The sequence below is a fragment of the Panthera onca genome, chromosome B3, assembly GCF_046562875.1.
Source record: "Panthera onca isolate mPanOnc1 chromosome B3, mPanOnc1 haplotype 2, whole genome shotgun sequence".
Lineage (NCBI taxonomy): Eukaryota > Metazoa > Chordata > Mammalia > Carnivora > Felidae > Panthera > Panthera onca.
Window position 1 is genome coordinate 60,812,884 of NC_138344.1, and position 23,640 is coordinate 60,836,523.

The 23,640-nt window shown below is 40.1% G+C and overlaps 1 protein-coding gene across 1 annotated transcript in view; it reads left to right on the forward strand.

Annotated features, from left to right (window-relative positions):
• Positions 1-23,640, forward strand: part of VPS39 (VPS39 subunit of HOPS complex) — a 46,695-nt gene that overhangs the window by 7,728 nt on the left and 15,327 nt on the right. The window contains exons 2-11 of the mRNA XM_060618849.3: positions 227-292; positions 3,546-3,610; positions 4,148-4,190; positions 5,371-5,465; positions 6,669-6,767; positions 7,171-7,263; positions 9,227-9,410; positions 12,784-12,904; positions 13,014-13,134; positions 20,131-20,260. Coding sequence (XP_060474832.1) covers positions 227-292; positions 3,546-3,610; positions 4,148-4,190; positions 5,371-5,465; positions 6,669-6,767; positions 7,171-7,263; positions 9,227-9,410; positions 12,784-12,904; positions 13,014-13,134; positions 20,131-20,260 — 1,017 coding nt within the window. The remainder of the gene's footprint in view (positions 1-226; positions 293-3,545; positions 3,611-4,147; positions 4,191-5,370; positions 5,466-6,668; positions 6,768-7,170; positions 7,264-9,226; positions 9,411-12,783; positions 12,905-13,013; positions 13,135-20,130; positions 20,261-23,640) is intronic.

Here is a 23,640-nt window from a genome sequence, read left to right on the forward strand (position 1 = left end):
GGGCCATTTTCTGTTCCCTGATATGTCTAGTCTAGTAATGATGCTTTTTTGATTGGTTGGTTCTCAAACATTTCTTGAATATAAATATTCCTTAGTTTTGCAAAATACCTGCTATCAAAAGCAACTCCTTTTCTTGACCCTTTGACTTCTCATTACAAGCCCCAGCTCAAGAAGTAGGGTTTTAGTAAAGCTGATTGACCTTTCTCACAGTTCTTTTCTCTTGCAGAGGAATGGCTTCTTGTTGGCACCAAACAAGGACATCTTCTTCTCTATAGGATCCGGAAAGATGCTGGTAAGTAGCAGCTCTCCAGAATTGAGAAAGAGATGGCTTACTACTCATGCAAAAAATGTTGATAGCTAATATACAACTGTGAAATCAGTGATCCCTAGATCATTAAAAACCATTGGGGTTGAGAGTAATACTGTGGTAAAGTGGGGAGAAGCATATGAAAATCTTCAGGGTTTTTTGTTTTTTTCAGACTCTATTCCCCTACCCACCCCCCCACCCCCGCCTGTAGGTGGGGTTGAACATTCCTCCCCTCCTTACTTCTTGGTGACTCCCTGTCAGAAATAAATATTACTGATGGGTATAAGATTTTTGTGTGAATGATGTGGGGGTGGGAAACAAAATTAGGAACCACTGGTTTAAAAACTTTTATTAACTTGTGAGGGGTGGACTAGAAGAGAGGAGACCTGGGTTTGAGCTCAGCTTTCCTTCTCCTTGGCTAAATGACTATGAGTAGGTCCTTCCCAATGTCATTTCCCTCTTCTATAAACTGCCTGTCTGTCTCAGAAAATTGTTGAGGTCAGATGCAAGGACTTTGAAAACTAAAGCTCTGTCAAATGTGACATTGTCAGCAAAATGTAGAATAATAACCAAAAGTATTTGAAATTTATTTTGTCAGAGTTTCTTCCTTTGAGGGAGAAGAAGTACCTCACTCCCTTTTCATAATTTTACTTCGATGTTCTTTTTATGGAAAATTGATGTGTTTAGATAATATACTTTGGAGCTGTAGAGTCTATAAAAATCTGCTGTAAATGCCCAAGTATGTCGAACCATATGAAATTGTCTTATTTTAGTTTAGTTTAGTTTAGTTTTTGAGAGTGAGTGAGAGTGGGCGGGGGGGACAGATAGAAAGGGAGAAAGAATCTTAAGCAAGCTCCACGCCCAGCACAGTTGTGGGGGGGTTGGGGAGGGGGTAGAGGGGGAGGAGAGGCCTTGATCTCATGACTGTGAGCTCATGACCTGAGCCACAATCAAGAGTTGAGTGCTCAACTGACTGAGCCACCCAGGCGTCCCTGCCCCTTTCATTATTTGACTGTATTAGAAAAAACTACATTTCATAATTTTCAACCTAATAGACTTTCTGTAGTAAATAGCTTAAGGTAATAGTACTTCCCTTTGGAGCCTTAAGCAAGGGTAACATGGGAAAAAAGGGCATCTTTCAGGTGTGTGGGGTGGGGAATATTTTTCCCTCTACCAATTTTAGGTTCGTTGGGTGGGAATATGTAAATTGGACTGACAAAAGACAGATTAACAAAAGAATGACAAGTGTATTAACATGTGTATTACACATACACATGGAAGCATTTAGTGATGGGTAGCTGAAAGGGCTGGTTGGAATTTGGGCTTATATAGCATCTTAACAATGAACAAACCATTTTTAAAGAAGCAATAAGGCAAGGGAAAAGGACTTAGAGTTTCTAGGATGGCAAACTGCTAGAAGACACACACATGGGAAACTAATGGAAAAAGGACTAGTTAGTAAGGTTTGTTAGTAGATTGCTCTGGTATCCTCTGTGGGCCGCTGAAGGTCTAGTGTTGTCTCCAACTAATTAAATCCTGTCCTTGCTAGAGAGGGGGTAGAGGGACACCTGTGTAAATGTATGCTCTGTTTTTAGGCAAATTGGAGGGCAGAGAGCTTTTCTTGCACCTGTTTCTTCTCAATTGCCTTCAGCTCAAAATAATCCCTGTACAAAAGTGGCAGATTTTGGGGTGGCCTATTCTGCTACCCTTTACCTTATTCTGCTACTCTTCTGCTACCCTTGAAATAGGAAAAGAGGAAGGCACCCGGTTAGAAGAGAAACCAAAAGTCAAAGTAGAGGGTTTGTGAAAGAGAGAGAGGGGAAGAGAAAATCCCAAGCAGGCCCCACACTGCTAGCACAGAACCTGACATGAGGCTTCAACCCATAAATGTGAGATCATGACCTGAGCTGAAGTCAAGAGCCGGACGCTTAACTGACTGAACCACCCAGGTGCCCCTAAAAATTTCTGTCTTAATTTCTACCCTGGTAAACATTGATAACTACAACCCATATTAAAGTTTTGGGATTCTCCATAATTTTTAAGGTTGTGAAGGAGTCTTGACACCAAAAAATTTGAGAACCTCAGTCCTAGATAATTCTGCTTTTGAGGAGAATTGTTAGAAGTAATAAAATAAAGCTCTTTTCAAATATAGAGCTCTGTATCAAGTGTGAAGTGGCTGGTTTTTTTTTTCTTGTGAAATATAATGGCAGAATACAGGGCACATTTCTGAATCTCTTGAATCTCCCGGGTCCCTTCATCTCCTTTGCTGAGGGACAGGTGGAAAAAGTAAGACCAGCTTTGGTGGTGTGGGCCCCACTAGTTGTGGGGAGCAGCCTGGGGTCAGCAGCCTGAATAGTCTCTTCACAAGCTGGGAGACAGGTAGAGTGTAGGCTCAGCACACGGGCTTTCCAGTCAGCCCTGAGTTTGCTTCTGGGCACTTTCTCACTGGACTGCTTGACCTGTCAGGTGCCTCACATATGAAATTGGAACAGTAATACCTACTTCTTGGAATAGTTGTGAGGTTTTAGCAAATATACATCAATTTTTAAACCCAGAACCCAGCACCTAGTTTTTGCTTAGTTTGTTGTTATGTCATTGTCATGATAATTATAATTACTCTTCTTGCCTTGTTGGTGATTTTTGAGGCTGAATATTTTTGTCATTCCCACAAAGCTAGCATGACATATTTTTGTGGTATGTAACTTTCTTCCCTTTTTGCAGCAGTGCCAACAGATGTAGAATCTCCTGAAAGTGGCAGTAAGTGTAGATGTATTAAATTACTTTAGTCCTGGGGTTAGTATTGAGTGTTTGCTCTGTCCCGTGATGCAGAACATAGGGTAGCTGCTAGGATTTAGCTGGTCTAGATCTGAGGATGCTTTGGGCTGGGTTTCATTGCTTGGGTTCTTATATTTGTGACTTTTTACAAACACTTAGCCGAGGTACTATATTGCAGCATAAGACCTTCAGACTCACAAGTACCTTGTAGCGTCACTGAACTTCCATCATATGATTGCCAATGCCAAGTGAAGGTGCATGAAACCCCCTGTTCTAAAATTAGAATTGAAAGTGACTTCTTATACTCAGTGAAGAGAGCTCTCTAGTGTAGATCTCTAGCCTCTAGTCTTAGGAATTTGTAGATTCATGTAGTAGAGCAGTATGGAGCAGCATTTTTTGTTATAGTTAAGTTTTACATGTATCCCTGTGTTTGGAACTGTGAATGTTTGTTTCTTTTCTATAGGTTGCAACAGGTTTGAAGTGACACTAGAGAAATCCAATAAAAACTTCTCCAAAAAGATTCAACAGGTAGGCAGTGATGGTTGTCATTACAAGAATATTTGACTTCTATGGGACCATGTCAAAACTAGAACTTCGGTAACATTTTTAATAACTCTGAATCCTCTGCTCTCTGTTCTCCCACTTACGCAGAGATCGTGGTCCATCCATCATGTGCCTGAGATCCTCTATAATGAGCAGAAATTGCGATTACACATAAATATAAGTCAGATTCCTGTCATTGGCATAGACTCTTTAGTCCCTTTTTTTTTTCCTTAACATTTATTCATTTTTGAGAGTGAGAGAGACAGAGCATGCGCAGGGGAGGGGCAGAGAGAGGGAGACACAGAATCAGAAGCAGGCTCCAGGCTCTGCACTGTCAGCCCAGAGCCCGACGCGGGGCTCGAGCTCATGGACTGCGAGATCATGACCTGAGCTGAAGTCAGATGCTCAACTGACTGAGCCACCCCTGTACCCCAAGTCCCTTTTTAGTACTGTAGTTAAATGAAGTTTTGTTAAGTCCTGTCAGAAATGTTTAATTGAGTCTAATGATTTGTTCTTTTCCAGATCCATGTGGTTTCCCAGTTTAAGATTCTGGTCAGCTTGTTAGGTAAGAAAAGGGGTTGTAGTTATATTTCATGTGTCAAAAAATAAAAACTGTGACCTGACTAACTCTTTCATGGTTAATTTGAGAGTCAGTGAAACTGACCTGTACCACACCAGACACAGCAGGGTACACGAGTATTAAAGACAACAGCATCTCTCATAAACTTGAGCTCTGTTCTCCAAGGAGTGCTGTTCATTCATTCAGTCACAGATATTTATTGCTATTGAGCAGATATTTATTGAGCCCTGCCCTAGGCATTGGGGATACCAAATTGAAAGAGACATAGGTTCTGTCTTTGAGTTTATGTTCTGATTGTGAAGACTGAAATGACAAAAAATAATCATGATTCAGTGTGATAAGTTACAATGGAAATTTATAAAAAATGTTGTGGATATTAGTAATGGGAGTGACAGCATCATCTAGTGGATGATTAGAATTTTGATAGGAAGGGAGAAGAAGGCAGAGCATTTTAAGCAGAGGCCCTGCAGTCTGACCAGACTTAGGATATGTGGTGAAGAGTGACACAGTGGCAAGAGATAGGGGAGAGACAGATCAAGGCCAGACTATTCAGACCTTGTTTGAAAAGCCATAGATTCAATTGAAGGCAGCCAGTGAGGCCTTTTACTGGCAACAAAGAACTAGAAACTTGCCTCACATTTGTACTGTTCAGCCCAGGGCCCAAATGGTAGAATAATTTTAAACTTAGCTTCTAGGTTTAGAGAGGAACATTTAAAGTAACTATGTCTTAATGAGTAAAACTAGATAGGAGGCCTGAGTGAAATTATTTTGCTTGCAGCTAGAAAAGAATTCCTCATCATGGGATCGTACAAAGTCCACAGAGGATTTCCTTTCTTTTATTGAGGCCTCCTAATGGAAGTAGCTTTGAAAGCCAATTCTTGTACAAATATTGCATCACAAATTTCCAGACTTGAGGAAGACCGAGTATAAGAGGGCTTTGCTAGTGAAACAGCTCTCTTACACAAGCCAGCCCAAATTTAAAGGAACAGAAGTGACCTCTTAAACATTTTGGAGTGTAATTCTGATAATAGATCAGAATAACTCATTGTTAGTGAAACTGAAAGATACATCTTCAACCAACATTCACTTCGGTTCTTCTGTTTGTTATTCATGTGTGTGGAGAATTATGATAATTTATAGGGTTATTATACTTCCTTCCAAACAGAAAATAACATTTATGTCCATGACCTGTTGACATTTCAACAAATCACTACGGTTTCAAAGGCAAAGGGAGCATCACTGTTCACATGTGACCTTGAGGTAAGTTTAGGCAAGATGAATTTTGACATTGTATTTTGATAAATACATTCTTTCCTATATTATTCCTACCATCAGATGGGAAGAATAACATGGATATCCAAATCCAGCAGAGATCCAAAGAAAATGTTTGATTTTGGATTGTATTAGAGAAATTTTCCCCTTTGTATGTGGTCAGAAGGTGAAACATTTGGGTTCCCTGTGTGTGTGCTGATTAGAGCACCAGAGGAGGCAACAAACTCAGGATAAAAGCATTGGCCATGGAGGGGCATCTGGGTGGCTCAGTGGGTTAAGGTCCGACTTCAGCTCAGGTCATGATCTTGCAGTTCGTGAGTTCAGGCCCCGCATCGGATTCTGTGCTGACAGCTCAGAGCCTGGAGCCTACTTCGGATTCTGTGTGTGTCTCTCTCTCTCTCTCTCTCTCTCTCTCTCTCTCTCTCTGCTCCTCCCCCACTTGCCCTGTGTCTCTGTCTCTCAAAAATGAATCAACATTAAAAAAAAAAAAAAGCATTTGCCATGGACAAACCATTATGGGGAAAATCCAGACTTAACAGTACCATGAGTATCATTGGCATAACTATAGGACATTATATTGACCTTGTTCTGAACATATTATTGTCTTCTTTGTCTTGAGGGTGTTTTTTGTTATTCAGGAAAGACATTTCTCCTAATTTTTCCAAATTTATCCTCCTTACATTATTCAAAATCTGCCTTACCCTCTACTCAGCTTGATCACTTTTTAGTATTTGTGGTCTACATTGACACTGCTTTGCTTTATGTTTAGACATTTTCTTTTCCCCTGTTCCTTTAAGGATTAAAAGTGTCACTGACACATGCTGATCCCTGACCAGCAGATATTGACATCCATGAGTGAGAAACATTTAAGAAAAAAAGAGGAAGCGTTTGCATAGGTGGAGGCCTGCCCTGGGATTTTCCGTGTGAATTATGAATGTTTAAGAGATGTGCTGGGGTTGGGACCTTTGACTGGCAGCCCTCAGGGAGGAAGTGCTCCTCAGCCTGTTGTTTCTAAGTACATTTTAGAAAAATGGTGTTCTTCCACCCAGCTTGTCTGATAGGGTAACTTTGTATTACAGGGGATTTTCAGATTCATAGCCATTTCAAGGTAGGCAGTCTCTCATTTAGTGGTCACTCAGTCGTGGAGCCATCGTATACACATCCTCATTTGCTCTGGGTGTCTCTTCCCAGCACACAGAGACTGGTGAGGAGGTGTTGCGGATGTGTGTGGCAGTGAAAAAGAAGCTGCAGCTCTATTTCTGGAAGGACAGGGAATTTCACGAATTGCAGGTAAAGTCCATGTTGATTCACCGCTTGAAAGACTTCTGTTCAGTGATACTGAAGGTCAGCGCCTCAGTCTTGGAGTTCTCTCCAGGTGAAGGCTCTGCCGTAAGTACCTGAGAGCCTCTTCATGCCCACTCATCAAGAGTCTCCCGGCCTTCAGAAGCAGTGTTTATACACACTTCAGAAGCAGTGTTTATTTCAGAGTGGGTTTTCACCTTTTCCAAAGGCATCTAGTCATCCAGTTCATGGGTGACTTAAATTTTTATCACAGATGATTTCCTAGCCTTGTGTTTACAGAATTGTGTTTAGATGAGGGTGAGGTTCATTTTGCAGAGTGGGCATGGAATAACAGGAAGATCATGGTTTCTTTTAACATCTTTCCATTTGAACTCTTGCTCTCTTTCCTCAGGGGGACTTTAGTGTACCAGATGTGCCCAAGTCCATGGCATGGTGTGAAAATTCTATCTGTGTGGGTTTCAAGAGAGACTACTACCTAATAAGGGTAAACTTATTATTTTGCATGTATTAGTTTACCTGGGGGACATGATTATGCACGTCTGAACTACAGGCCAAGAGACTGCCTTAAGTAGCGTTTGGGCATAACAAGGCTTGTGTTTGTATATTTGGTTATATTTTATGCTTCTCAGCATCTCCACAAATAGATGTCTGAAGCTAGGCAGCGTCATGAATTATCCATATCTTGTATCTAATTATTGGAACAGATCATAAGGGCTGCTTGCCTCTGTCCAACAGCATTGTCATAGACTGCCATCTTAAGGCTTCAATCCTCAAGAATTAGAAACTAACTTTAGTATTAAGCATTTTTAAGACTTGAGTTTCCTGTTGCCTAAAATCTTTTTGTATATTTATTTTTTAAATTATTTTTACTTTCTTTTTTTAAATTTCAAAAGCCACACGTGTTTATTATAAAAAAATAAGGAAATATAGATAAGGAAAATAAAGGAAATATAAATCATCCATAATCTATTGACTCAGAGATAGTTATTGTTAATCTTTGGGCATATGAACTTCTGCCTATTTACAAAGATGTCGTACACATTGTTTTACAACTTTTTTTCCTTCTCCTAAGTGGTATCAATATCCACGACATTGTTTTTTTTTCCTCCAGTAGTCATACTGTATGTAGAAATGGTTGATATACCATTCATTTCATAGCATAACCTAAACTTCTGAGCTTTATACCCCTCTCATATTCCAGACTTGGCAATTCTAGAAGTCTTTCTCTCCATCTTCACTTCTCCCCACTTCCCCACTCCCCACCATGTTAGCTCTTCATTATTTATCTAGTTAATATATCTGTTCCACATTTACGTTGTTAGAGTGTCCTCATTTTATCAGCATCAGAGTTGCAAACTCATAGAGGAGTCACTGCTCTCCAGCTGACTGATTAGCAGAATAATAGTGAGGCATATAGGTGCCAAAAGAAGTCCATGAGGGGTAGGGATACAGAGCCTGAAGCTGGAGCGGGCTCCCTCTGACTGTCTTGAATTCTGGCATCATCTTCTCAAGGGTACAGTCTTGAGGGTGGGAAATCTTGGTTTAGACCCAAGCTATTAAAAAATTATTCATTTATATACATACAGTAAAATTCATTCTTTTTGATGTATAGTTCTGAGTTTTAACAGATGCCTTGAGTTGTGTAGCCACCACCATAATCAAGATTCAGAGCAGCTCCATCACCCAAAAAATGCCGTCATGCTGCCCCTCTGAAGTCAACCCCTCCTTCTATGCCCCAGCCTCTAGTAATCACTGACCTGTTCTTCATCTCTTATAGTTTTGCCTTTTCCAGAATGTCATATAAATGGAATCCTACCGTATGTAGCCTTTTGAATATGGCTTCTTTCACTCGGCATTATGCATTTGACATCCATCTGTATTGTTGTGCGTGTCATTTTATTCCTCATGGCTGAGTAGTATTCCATGGTATGGATGTACTATAGTTTGTTTATTCATTCATCAGTTGAAGGACAACGTTGTTTCCAATTTTTCGCCACTATGAATAAGGCTGCTATAAACATTTGCGTACAGGTTTTCGTGTAAACATAAGTTTTTACTTCTCTTGAGCAAATACCTAAGGAATGGGATTACTGGGTTGTATGGTAAGTGTCTATTTAACTTTATAAGAAGCCAACAAACAAAATGGCTGTACCATTTTGCATTCTCACCAGCAGCGAGTGAGAGTCCCAGTCACTCTGCATCCTCGCCAGCACTTGACATTGTTAGTTGCCAGGCCAGATGCTTGTGCCTCTGTGTTAGAGAAAAAGAGAACTGGTTCTGTCATTGTGATGACAAAATTTGTCATAACAAACTCTATAATATTTCCTTATGCCAAGCAAGGAATATTATTGGCTTCTGTAGGCTTGGAGTTATATTTGGGTTTTTCAGGCCATGTTCATGCCTCTATCGAGAGAACGCTGGTTGATTCAATTTGTGTCTTCCTATAGGTGGATGGAAAGGGGTCCATCAAAGAGCTCTTTCCAACAGGAAAACAGCTGGAGCCGTTAGTTGCACCTCTGGCAGATGGAAAAGTGGCTGTGGGTCAGGATGATCTCACCGTGGTGCTCAATGAGGAGGGGATATGCACACAGAAGTGTGCCTTGAACTGGACAGACATACCAGTGGCCATGGGTGAGACCACCATAGCTGCTGTTTCCCACCGTGGGCTGGGGTTGTGCGCCATCCTCACAGAATGGAATCCCTTTCATAGCTTCAGCATACTGTGGTTACAGTGTCATTTACTCTCAGTTCCCCTTCCTATAAGTAGACAAGTTTGTAAGATCATTAAAAATGGGATATTCTGGTTTTTGTAGGAAGCTGGGTTTTGCCCCTGTGGGGGAAAGAAATGAGCAGAGTTGTGTGTTTTAGGAAGTGATTGTCTACTGCTGTATATTTTTACTTCTTAGTCCTTTTTGTTATACCTTCTTTTTAATGGTTTTATTGTGTCCTCTGCCAGATAGATTACATTTGGAAATTAGTGGTAATTCCTTATTTATTCCTGTAATACATGCAACTCAATATTGAAGTGTTTTTGATGTGGTGGTTATTGCTTCTGCTTTTGTAGCTTGGAGGTGCACATTGCATTTAGATGTCAGTCTCTGCCCTCCATGTTAAGGGTTTCTGCTCCTACACCTGCCTCAGGCTCTCAGCAGTGGCATTGCCTGGAAGCATGTGACCACCCTTGCAGCAATTCATGTTCAGTCAGGACAGTGAGCATTTTAAAAATAGTTACCACTGCGGAGGGGGGGCGTACAGACATGCCATCTTTAAAGACTCTAGCTGGGGAGGTAAAGATTCCATCTTGGATAAAGAGATAAAATAAGGCACCATTGGAGCGGTTAAATTGGATGAGCTGAGATTCAGTAGTTGAGAAAGGGGAAGTTCATTGTTCAACTTGTCAGGAAGAAGTTTCATTACATAGGTACGATTGGACTGGACCAGGCAGGGAGACTGCCCTGGCTAAAACAGGTGGCTCAAATTATGGAGGAATAAGGATAGTGCCAGTTAGAGGCCCGTGCAAAGGTCTCACAGAGCAGTAGATTCCTAAATGGTAAATATTTGGATAAAAGCATCAGGTTCTAGGGTATTTTGGTGGTGGTTAGAGATGAACAGTTCAGAAGGAAGGTAAATCAAAAGGACAATATTTTATAAAGCCCGAGATTATGTATATTAACAAGTTTGAGGGGCTCAGAGCTGCGCGAGAAGCTTCGTGTGGTATTCTAGGCGGCCCTTGTTTTCCCTTCAGAAGAGGAGCTGTGGGAGAACTGATGAAGATGTGTGTAATACGCTTGAAGGATGTTTCTGATTCCCTAGTATGAGTTCCTTTGTTAGCGCCCTTTGCCTTTGGCAGTTTCTCAGAAACAGTTCTGTGCCTTAACATACTGAGGTGGGGAGAGGGCATTCTTTCTAGATAGGGTGGGAGAATCACCACCGGACAGAGGAAGACTAAACTCCTTAGATGGTGTGCATTTTAAACTTCATTTATATTTCTGCTCTCAACTTTACCACTTCACCCAGGCTCCAGTCATCGTGGAACCCCCCTCACTGAGTGATCATCACACGTGCTGTTGTCTCTTGATTTCTTCTCTGCCTGGCCCTGTCCAGCTCACATGACAAGGCCCTATTCAGTGGCACTTCCCCCTGTGAAGTCTTCTCTGATGCACAGGCAGAATTAGTCACTTCCCCTTGTTGCTTCCAAAGCTCTTTCAGCTTTCCCTGTCATGGTACCGACACTGTCTCACTGGATACAGTTGAGCTGTCTTCTGTGCTCATGTAGGAGCCTTGTGAACCCTGGACTCATGTCTTGATCCACTTTGAGTAGGGCCTGAGACATCATATAGCCTTTTAGGAAATGCTTGCTGAATAGGTGAATCACTGTCATTGTTGGCAATTTGTTATATATCTGCTGTATACCAGGCACTCTGCCAAGTTTTGAAGATACAAACAGATATAGACCATCTCTATCATCAAAGAGTTGAGGAGACTGGGCAATGATAAGAGTGCTTCTATTATAGATTACCTTTTTCATTAAATTAGACCAGATTAAAGGAGAGAAATTTTCAAATTTATACAAATTAACACCAAAGGGAATTGTACTAGCTTTTAAAAAGGAGGCCAGCAAAAAAAGAAAAGTAAAAAATCCAACACAAAACCACATTTAATTTACTCTATTTTTTTTTGTAAGATGAAAAATACCAGCCTAATAACAGTGATGGTGTTCAAAGTGATAGAAGTATTACTTAGGCCAGGTCCCTTCTGGCTGTAAATTTTTTACTGTATTTAGAGTGTAAATTGCAAACATAATATGAAAAACTTTTTATCAGAAAATAAATGAGGAAAATAAATTCATAGGAAGTTAGCCAGACTAAGAAACTACAAATACATTCTTTGAGGTTACATTTCTTTTTGATAATGATGCCATCTAGTGGTTCATTTCTTACTATTTTTTTTTTACATTTAAAAAATTTTCAGTTTTGGGGCGCCTAGGTGGCGCAGTCGGTTAAGCCTCCGACTTCAGCCAGGTCACGATCTCGCGGTCTGTGAGTTCGAGCCCCGCATCAGGCTCTGGGCTGATGGCTCAGAGCCTGGAGCCTGTTTCCGATTCTTTGTCTCCCTCTCTCTCTGCCCCTCCCCTGTTCATGCTCTGTCTCTCTCTGTCCCAAAAATAAATAAAAAAAACAAACAAACAAAAAAAAAAAAACGTTGAAATAAAAAATTTTCAGTTTTGTGATAAAAAATAACATAAAATCTATCACCTTAACCATTTTTAAGCCTACAGTTCAGTCATTACATATATTCATATGGTCATACAACAGATTTCAGAATATTTTCATCTTGCGAAACTAAAACTCCATATCTATTAAGTAACAGCCCATTTCTCTCTCCCTCAGCCCTTGGCAACCACTCCTCTACTTTCTAGATACCTCACATCAGTGGTAGAAAACTGCTACCCTGAGAATGCCATCCAGTTGCCTTCTCTGTAACCATTAAGCATCAGGTGGAGTGTGCATCTTTTCCCTGTGAAAATCTTAAGCAGAAATAACTTTGGCCAGAAATGTGGAATTCTTTCGTTAGCCTCATTTTAGGGAAAAAAGAAGTTACCTTCCTCCTACCCTTCCTAAGAGAATGAAAGAAGAGGTCATGTAACCTTATTCTCCCTCTGATGCATTGTTAGGGGCAGCTGCCACTGACCTTTCTCTGGCTTAATTTTGTGACTGATGAGAAAGGGAGCAGGTGAAGCTTTCACCCAGTCCTTTGGAGGAGATGGTAGGAGTGGTATCAGGTCACTGTCAGCAAAGCTGGATGCATCCTTCTTGTGCAAGAGATTTCTCTTAGCATCACTTGGACAAAACATTTTTTCCCTTTGGATATCACAATATAGGATCCTGACTTGGTATTTGACTAGTGGACTATTGGGAGATCCTGTTTAAGTGCAGCTTAGAAATGGGAAACTGAAGCAGTTCATAGACCAGATCTGCAATTCAAGGTGTTCTTTCTTGTTTAGAGCACCAGCCTCCCTACATCATTGCAGTTTTGCCTCGATATGTGGAGATCCGAACATTCGAACCGAGGCTTCTGGTCCAGAGTATTGAATTGCAAAGGCCCCGCTTCATTACCTCGGGAGGGTAAGGAATTTCTTTTTTTACTGTAGCTGCCATATTGCAAAGCTTTAAAATCACCTATGTCATCATAAAGCCTGTGTCCTTTTGCTGATACTCTTATTCCTGCCCCCAGATCAAATATTATCTATGTGGCCAGCAATCATTTTGTTTGGAGACTCATTCCTGTCCCCATGGCAACCCAAATCCAACAGCTTCTCCAGGACAAGCAATTTGAACTGGCTCTACAGCTTGCAGTAAGTATTATTTCTGAGATATGGATCTGAGTCTGCGTTTCTCGTTGTTCAAAGCAGGTTTTTTTGTTTTAGATGTTTATATTTGGTTTAGACTGGTAGAATAAGCACAGAGCTGAAAGTTAGGAGACTTGGATTTGGGATCTGATGCTGCCATAAACTCTAAATAATTTCACACTTTCAGTTTGCTTATCTGTAAAATGGAGAAGAATGCCAAATATCTCCTAGAATTAATAAGACAATAAAATAATTTAATAGATACGTTACAGCCTTGAAAAATTAAAGACAGTGCAGGTATTAAAGTAGCAATTATAAATGTAAGACCGCAGTCTGGTTAAATGCAACAACTGGAGGGCCACTCAAAATCCCTTTCAACAGTAGTTCCCCTGTGTTTGGATAGGCAGGCCTTCTTCAGGTATTCTGAAACCACCTCATGTTGCTGCATTTGAGAAGGATGCACTCTTTATGGCTGCCACTGTCCTTGAATGTTTCCATGGGATATTGTTCATAGCCGAGGTTCATAGCCAAGTAGTAACCATGCTCTTATTTTGGTGTTTCTCTCATTGCCAAGTTTTGGAGGCTGATCTCTGAGATTTGTCTTATTCTTTTAAACATCCCCAGTGGTGATTATTGTCTGTAGAGAGTGGATTTGAGTTTAGGAAACAACCAAAGATTATTCTGATCCTACTCATTAAATTAATTTAGTAAAAGAGATTTTTATGAAGATAATATTTTAAAAGCTTACTTTTTAGAGTATCTTGTCAGTTCTTTCTGAAAGGAAAGCAGTGGTTGCATGTTTTGGAATTTATGTTTGTAGTCACATGTGGTAGATACTTTTGAAAAGTAACATTCATCTTGGATATACATGTTCTGGATTTAAAACAAAAATCCAGTCTTAATAGTTAGACACGTTTAATATCCCATAAAGATTGTTTCTTTCTTAGGGCATTTAATTTAACATCTTACTAATTTTTTTTTTTTTTTTTTTTTTTGCCACCTATGCATTGCCCTCTGTTATTTTATTTTCATTTTTGAAATAATACCCATGAATACACCATCTTACCCAAGAAAAATAACTTATATAACCTGTATGTTCCTCCCCATCCCATCCCTCTACCTTCCCTCAAGACATAGCCATTACCCTAAATTTGTATTTATCACGCCCGTTGAAAATGTGTTTCTTGTTGAAAAATCTCAAATAAACAATCTAACTTTACACATAAAGGAGCTAGAAAAAGAACAAACAAAATCCCAAACCAGTAGTAGGAAGGAAATAATAAAGATTAGAGCAGAAATAAATGAAATAGAAACTAAAAAACAATAAAACAAATCAATGAAACTAGGAGCTGGTTCTTTGAAAAGATCATCAAAATTGATAAACCATTAGCCAAAGAGAGGACTCCAATAAATGAAATAAGGAAGAGGAGAATTAACAATTGACAACACAGAAATGCGAAGGATTATAAGAAAATTATGAAAAATTATATGCCAACAAATTGGACAAATAAAAGAAATGGATAAATTCCTAGAAACCTATAACCTCCCAAGACTGAATCAAGAAGAAATAGAAAATTTGAACAGACTGATTGTCAGCAGTGAAATTGAATTAGTAATCAAAAAACTTCCCGGGGTGCCTGAGTGGCTCAGTTGGTTGCGTGTCCAACACTTGATTTCGGCTCAGGTCATGATCCCCAGGTTGTGGGATTAGCCGTGCCCCAGGCTCCATGCTGAGTGTGGAGCCTGCTTAGGATTTCCTTTTTCTCTCCCTCTTTCTCCCACTCTGCCCCTCTCCCTTACTTGCTTGCACACTCTTACTCTAAAATTAAAAAACAAACAAACAAACAAAAAACCTCCCAAAAAACAAAAGTCTAGGACCAGATGGCTTCACAGGTGAATTCTACCAAACATTTAGAGAAGAGTTAATACATATTCTTCTCAAACTATTTGAAAAAAACAGAAAAGGAGGGAAACCTTCCAAATCCATTCTATGAGGCCATTACCCTGATACCACAACCAGATAAAGACACTCCACCAAAAAAAAAAAAAAAAAGAGAGAGAGAGAGAGAGAGAGAGAGAGAGAGAACTACAGGCCAATATCCCTGATGAACACAGATGCAAAAATTCTCAATAAAATACCAGCTAACTGAATCCAACAGTACTTTAAAAATCATTCACCACAATCAAGTGGGATTTCTTCCTTAGTTGCAAGGGTGGTTGAATATTTGCAAATTAATCAATGTGTTATGTCACATCAAGAGAAAGGATAAAGAACCATATGATCATTTGAGTAGACACAGAAAAAGCATTTGCCAAAGTACAGTATCCATTCATAAAAAACTCTCAACAGAATAGGCTTAGAGGGACTGTACCTCAATATCATATGAAGAACCCACAGCTAACATCATCCTTAATGGAGAAAAAAACTGAGAGCCTTTTCCCTAAGGTCAGGAACAAGGTGAGATTGTCCACTCTCACTGCTTTGTTCAACATAGTACTGGAAGTCCTAGCCATAGAAGTCAGACAACAAAAAGAAATAAAGGCATCCAAATCAGTATGGAAGAAGTAAAAGTATCACTGTTTACAGATGACATGATACTGTATATAGAAAACCCAAAAGATTCCACCAAGAAACTGCTTGAATTGATAAATGAATTCAGTAAAGTTTCAGGATGCAAAATCAATCTACAGAAATCTGTTACATTTCTACACACTAATAATGAAATAGAGGAAAGAGAAATTAAGAAAACAATCCCATTTACAGTTGCTCCAAAAATAATAAAATACCTAGGAATAAACTTAACCAAAGAGGTGAAAGGTCTGTACTCTGAAAACTATAAAACACTGATGAAAGAAATTGACAATGACACAAATGGAAAGATATTCCATACTCATTAACTGGAAGAACAAATATTGTTAAAATGTCCATTCTATCCAAAGTAATCTATAGACTTAATGCAATCTCTATAAAAATACCAATAGCATTTTCCATAGAACTAGAACAAACAATTCTAAAATTTGTATGGAACCACAAAAGACCCTAAATAGCCAAAGCAGTTTTGAAAAAGAGGAAGAAATGAAGCTGGAGGTATCACAATCCTAGATTTCAAGATATGCTACAAAGCAGTATTAACAAAAGCACTATAATACACAAAAAACAGACACATAGATAAATGGAACAGAATAGAGAGCCCAGAAATAAACCCATGATTATATGGTCAATTACTCTTCAACAAAAGAGGCAAGAATATACAATGGGTAAAAAACAATCTCTTCAAAAAATGGTGGTGGAAAAACTAGGCAACAGCATGCAAAAGATTGAAACTGGACCCCTTTCTTACACTATACGCAAAAAATAAGGTCAAAATGGATTAAAGACCTAAATGTGAGACCTGAAGTCGTAAAAATCCTAGAAGAACACAGGCAGTAATTTCTCTGAAATCGATCATAGCAACATTTTTCTTTTTTTTTTTATTTTTTTTTTTTTTCATCGTTTTTTTTTTTTTTAATTTATTTTTGGGACAGAGAGACAGAGCATGAACGGGGGAGGGGCAGAGAGAGAGGGAGACACAGAATCGGAAACAGGCTCCAGGCTCCGAGCCATCAGCCCAGAGCCCGACGCGGGGCTCGAACTCACGGACCGCGAGATCGTGACCTGGCTGAAGTCGGACGCTTAACCGACTGCGCCACCCAGGCGCCCCATAGCAACATTTTTCTAGATATGTCTCCTTAGGCAAGGGAAACAAGCAAAAACAAACTATTGGGACTACATCAAAATAAAAAGCTTCTGCACAGCAAAGGAAACAGTCAACTAAACTAAAAGACAACCTACTAAATGAAAGAAGATACTTGCAAATGACATACCTGATAAAGGATTAGTATCCAAAATATATAAAGAACTGATATAACTCAACACCCCAAAAATAATCCAATTTAAAAATGGGCAGAAAGCATGAACAGACATTCTCCAGAGAAGCCATACAGATGGCCAGCAGACATTTGAAAAGATGCTCAACATCACTCCTCATCAGGGAAATGCAAATTAAAACCACAATGAGATGATACATCATACCTGTCAGAATGGCTAAAATCAACAACATAAGAAACAACAAGTGTTGGTGAGGATATGGAGAAAAACTGGAGCCTTCATGCACTGTTGTGGGAATGCAAATTGGTATAGCTACTGTGGAAAACAGTATGAAGTTTCCTAAAAAAATTAAAAATAGAACTATTATATGATTCAGTAATTCAACTACTGGAATTTACTCAACACAAAAACACTGATTCTAAAAGATATATGGACCCCTGTGTTTATTGCATTATTTACAGTAGCCAAGATAGGGAAGCAATGTAAGTGTCCATTGATAGATGAGTGGATGAAGAAGATATGGTATATATACACAGTGGAATATTTTTTAGCCATAAAAAGAATGAAATCTTGCCATTTGCAACAACATGGAGGGATCTAGAGAGTATAATGCTAAGTGAAATAAGTCAGTCAGAGAAAGACAAATACCATATGATTCCACTTATATGTGCAATTTAAGAAGCAAAAGACCAAAGAAAAAAAGAGACAAACCACAAAAACAGATTCTTAACTGTAGAGAACAAACTGGTAGTTATCAGAAGGGTGGGTAGATGAGGGAAAATAAGTGAAAGGGATTAAGAGTACACGTATCATGGGGTGCCTGGGTGGCTCAGTTGGTTAAGCATCAGACTCTTGATTTTGGCTCACATCATGATCTCACAGTTCATGAGATTGAGCCCTGTGTGAGCACGGAGACTGCTTGAGATTCTCTCTGTCCCTCCCATACGTATGTGCGCATCTATGTACTCTCTAATAAATAAACATTTTTTAAAAAGAGTACACATATCGTGATGAGCACTGAGTATTGTATAGAATTGTCAACTCACCATATTGTACACTTGAAACTAATATAATACTACGTTAATTGTACTGGAAGTAAATTTTAAATGTTTTTTTTATTATTTTTTTTTATTTTTAGAGAGTGCAAGTGGGTAGAGTGGCAAAGGGAAAGAGAGAGAGAGAGAGAGAGAGAGAGAGAGAAAGAGAAAGAAAGAATCCCAAGCTCCACACTCATTGCAGAGGCCAATGTGAGGCTCAATCCCACAACCCTAAGATCATGACCTGAGCTGAAATCAAGAGTCGGATGTTCAGCTGACTGAGCCACCCAGGCATCCCTGTACTGGAATTAAATTTTAAGTTTATTATTTTAAGTTTATTTATTTATTTAGAGAGATAGAGAGCATGAGCAGGGAGAAGCAGAGAGAAAGAGAGAGAGAGATTGCAAAGCAGGCTCAGCACTATTAGCGTGGAACCGGATGTGGGGCTTGAACTCACGAACTGGGAGATCATGACCTGAGCCGAAACCAAGAGTCAGATGCTTAACTGACTGAGCCAGCCAGGCGCCCCTGTAGTTAAATTTTAAGAAGTTGCTTCTTGTTTAATCATTTACATATATCTGTGTGCTAGAATATGTATTTAGTTTTTGAACTTTAAAGGGTATGATGCAGCGCATAGCTTTTTTAGTATCTTATTTTTCTCCACAGGAAGATCATGGGTCTTTTCAGTGATCTTCCTGCTGCAGGTTGTGTGTTTAATCTTCAGTGGAGAAGGTAGAAGTGGGTTTCCATTTTTCCTTCTCTTTTCTAGACTTGTGCTTAGTAGGTATCCTGTGCTGTGATGAAAGAAGGTTGGTTAATACCATCTTCGCTCTTGAGGAACCTATTTTTTCTGTAAAGAAATTAAAGAACTACATGAAACTTTCAGAGGACAATTAACATACTAAAGTTTTTACCATTGACAAAACATGGAGCAAAATTTTAGCCAAGGGGCAGTTCCCTGTCGGCTGGACACAGCATCCCCAGGTTGGACCCTTTCTGAATAGATCAGAATCAGGTGAGGAAACAGAGAATGCTAAGAGCCTGAGGAAGTTGAAGAAGTGAAAACAAGTGTGGAAACCGTTTGGAGCCCATCCTGACTGGAGCAGAGGGTGATGCTTGAATGTCTGGGAATAATCCAGATAAGGAGGCTGTGCCAGGTTTTGAAAGCCTATAAAGCACCCAAGAGGGCTTAGACCAGGTGTGGCCGCATGGTGATGGTGGTCTAGACAAGGCAATAGATGGCACAAGGAAAGGAAAAGAAGGGAAAAATGGAAAGACAGTTTGAAGGAAGAAATTAAACCTAAAGATGGGTTTAAAAGAATATAAGGGGAATGAAGGGTTATAAGGGAGAAACAAAAATAATAAATAGCTTACTGTGAACAGCACCTGTCCCTACTGTGCCAGCTACGTTAAATGTCCTTTGATCCTTGAGCATGCCTGGATTCCCTCTGTCACATTAGGGCCTTGCACACGTGCTGTCCTCTTTGCTGGGAAAACATACTCTTCTTCCCTTCCATCTGTCAGCTGCCCAGACTCCCCTGGTTAAGTCCAGCTCAGCCTATGTCTTAGTCCACATTCCTCTTGGTGTCCTTCTCAGACCCACTGCTCAGACTAGACTAGATACCCCTCCCATGTGCTTCTGTCATCACTCACCCTGTTTTGTTTTGGTTTTGATTTTTTTGTGTTTTTAAACTAAACTCTAGACTTGACTCAGATTTCACCAGTTTTTCCATTAACGTAACGCCCTTTTTCTGTTCCAGTTTCAAGTCCAGAAATCACGTTGTATTTAGCTGTTGTATGTCTTCAGTGACCTCTGATCTGTGACAGTTTCTTAATCTTTCCTTATTTTTCATGACCTTGACAATTTTCAGGAATACGGGTCACACATATTTTGTGGAAACCCAGTTATATTTTAATTACATAATTTCTTCTCAGTCTTTTGGTTAGAATATCAGGGCAGTCTATGAGGGCAGATGCCATGTGGCTGTCTTGTACACTTTGGTATGTGGACCTCATAGGGTGTGTCTAATACCTAGTATGTACTGAATAAATATTTGGTGAGTGAGTGAACTCTTACCTATTCTGCTGTCTTACTAGGAAATGAAAGATGATTCCGACAGTGAAAAGCAGCAACAGATCCATCACATTAAGAACTTGTATGCCTTCAACCTCTTCTGCCAGAAGCGTTTTGATGAGTCCATGCAGGTCTTTGCTAAGCTTGGCACAGGTAACAAGCGGGTATGGCCCTGGGATAAGGACTTCATGGAGGGAAGGGAAACTGGGAAGCACAGAAGAAGTGATACTAGACATCTGAGACCAGTGCTCATGTCAATTGATCCTCATGCCTCACAGGATCTGGTGGGTGACCACAGGTTATATATTTACAGCCCTCATCTTGTGCATCTGGTCTCACCCATAAACACAGACTTCCAGTTGCCCACAGTGGTTTACCCTTGCCACTAGAGAAAGAAAACAGAAAGTAATTCAAGTGAACAAGTGTGTATTCAGTCATCTAGTATTTATTGAATGCCGTTCTAGGCAAAAGTCCCTGACCTGAGCTTAGTAGGATTAAACAGTAGGTTACTTTTGAGAGTCACACAAGGCAGTGCTGCAAAGCCCTTCCTGTTCTCAGAGACCTACAAACTCTCTAGACATTAGAACATGGTTGTGAGGGGCAGGGACGCTGGAGTCTCACTGCTGACCTCAGGCAAAGTTAACGGACCTCTCTGTGTTCCAGTTTTCTCCTCTGCAAAGCAGGGTGAATAATAATACTTATCTCAAAGCATTGTGAAGATTATGTAAAGTACTTAGAACAGTGCATGGTACGGGATAAATGCCAAATAAAGTTAGCTTGTTGTTAGTATTAAATTGTTTTGTTTCTGTACATTCTATTTTTGCTTAATTTAGGTCCGTTTATATATACTTGGTTTGACTCTATATAATATTTATCCCTTCTTCTTTTGTTTTGCCTTTTTTTCTCCTTCCCTCATCATTGGCCAATAATGAGCTAAAGATAACTCCCTGTATCAGTTAAGGTTCTTGGTTGTGAGCAATGGAGACCAGTTCTGGTTAATTAAAGCAGTATCTGGATAAATGAAGCGTGGTTTCTTGGAATATTAAGAGAATGGTAGGTAGACACAAAATTAATGGAGACCAGGCTTGGGAATGATAGGGACCAAGGGAGCTCCAGAGAACCTCCCAACAAGAAGCAGGAAGCTGGACAGCAATCCCTTTGGAACCAGGACAGGCTGAGCAGTCCTCCACTGGCACAGTTACTTCCTGAGCTGTTGCTGCTGCCTGTTACCACATCCTCAATGAAAATTGCCCCTCACCAGCTTGTATTAGCTATCTAATACCATGTAACATCACCCCAAAGCTTAGTGGCGTAAAATAACAAATCATCTGTTATCTCTCCCGGTATGTGTTATGGTTAGGAATTTGGGAAGGAATCAGCTAGGCAGTTGTTGCTTGGGATCTCTCGTGTGATTGTAGTTGTATGTTGGCTCGGCTATCTTCATCTGGAGTCCCGACTAGGCTAGAGGATCCACTTCCAGAGTGGCTCATTCTCATAGCTGACAAGTTGGTGCTGGTTGTGAGCTGGAGGCCTCAGTACTTATCCAAGTGGGTCCCTCTGAGTGTCCTCATTCCTAGTGACTGGCTTTTCCTGGTGTGAGCAATCCAAGCGACCTCAGTGGAAGCCTCAGTGCCTTTTATCATAGTCACTTCTGCCATATTCTTATATGTTCAAGGCAGGGGAACACAGACCCTACCTCTTGCTGGAGGAGTATCAACATTACATAAAAGAACCATGTAGGCTGTGATCTTTGTTGGTGTGTACCATAACTGCTTGTCATCCTTGAGTCACTTTCTCAAGATCAAGGGTATCCAATTGACCAGGATTGGGTCAGAGTCTCACATCTTCTGACTTTACCAGGGGTGGGGAAAGAGGTTGTGGCTACCCTTTGCTTCTGAAGGCAAACGTAGGTGCCTAGAACTATTCTCCAAGACCACATGTGGTATGGAAGAAGGAGCTCACCTATTTAAGAAGGGGGGTGGAAGCTGGGCAACCTGAATCAATAAATTTGTACCATCCTTCCTCCGAATGAACTCATTTGGGACATTTATCTTCAGTGTACTACCAGCTCTTTGGGAAAACCCTGGAATAATAAGCTATAAATACCATAGTAACTTGGTACTTTTTCTATGTACCAATGATAATTGAACCCCAATCCTAAAGCTTTAAAGTCAGTCTTAATGAAGTTAGTATCTTTTAATTTATTCATTCCACAAATACATCCAGTGCACTACACTGGGCTCCAAGCAACTATAACCAGACAAATTCTGCTTTCAAAGAGCAGTCTTGTAGGGAACTAAGGCCCAAGTGGACCCTTACCAGTGGCAGGAGGTGTGCTGGTGGTGATGTTGTCTAGTGGGCAGCATCTCCATTGACCTCAGACTAAGGTCTGGTCCTCAGGTCCAGAAGTGGATGTTCTTAGTATATCCAGAGATCATCGGACTACCAGTATAGTCTGACCCTGACGAAAATCACATGAGACCAATATATTAACAGAATATCCCTTTATTTATTTACAGTAGAGAGGCCAGATCTCTTTCCAGTGGCTAGAATATTCATACAGGGCACCCAGGGCGCTCTTTTTTATGTGTATTGAGGTACAGGCATTTTGTTATGATGCTTTGAATGGGGTTCTGCAAAACCTTATATTCTATAATAAATAACTCCTGTAGGGGTGCCTGGGTGGCTCAGTCGGTCAAGCATCTGACTCTTGATTTCGGCTCAAGTCATGATCTTACAGTTCGTGAGATTGAGCCCCGTGTTGGCCTGTGCTCTAACAGCACAGGATTCTCTCTCTCTGCCCCTCTCCTGCTCGCTTGTTCTCTCTCTCTCTCTTTCTCTCTCTCTCTCTCTCAAAGTTTAAAATAAATAAATCCTTAATGGGACATAACAGGGCTTGTGGGAAAAATGGGACTGGGGCAGACCACTCAAGACATAGGCAACTTTGTAAGTGGAACACTAATTAAAACAATAACGGTCCTACTAAAACTAAATTCCCACTGGTGTTGGTACCCAGCATGACAGTGCTTGGCAATCTTGAATCCTGGGGCTGTGCTTTCTCCTTTGAGATACAAATCTTTGAGAATATTTGCTTCTAATAGAAACTAGTTTCATCAAAATAAAGCGTCTCATCCTGGATATAGACTTCTTTATGAAGCCCTCAAATAATTAATATGGGGAGAACATCTTTGCTTCATTCTGACTCTCAGCTTTTGCAGGTGGTTTAACTTAATAGAAAGTGTAGCGGTTTTGAAGCTACTAACCAGCCACTCCCTGGGCTAAAAAAGGTCACTTTTAAGTTCCTTTCTTTAGGTCTCCCAATATAATTAGGCTTTCTCTTTAATTATGAGGAAGCTTGCCTGGTCACTTGAAAACACGAACAAGTTGGGGAAATTTTGCATACGAATGGACACAATTTTTGCTTCACAATGATCTCATTCTCCCACTTACCAACTGTGCATGAACTAATTCACATGAAAGAAACTCAGGTTGTAGCAGAAAAGAGTGTACCTGGGATGCCAAGTCAGAAGAAT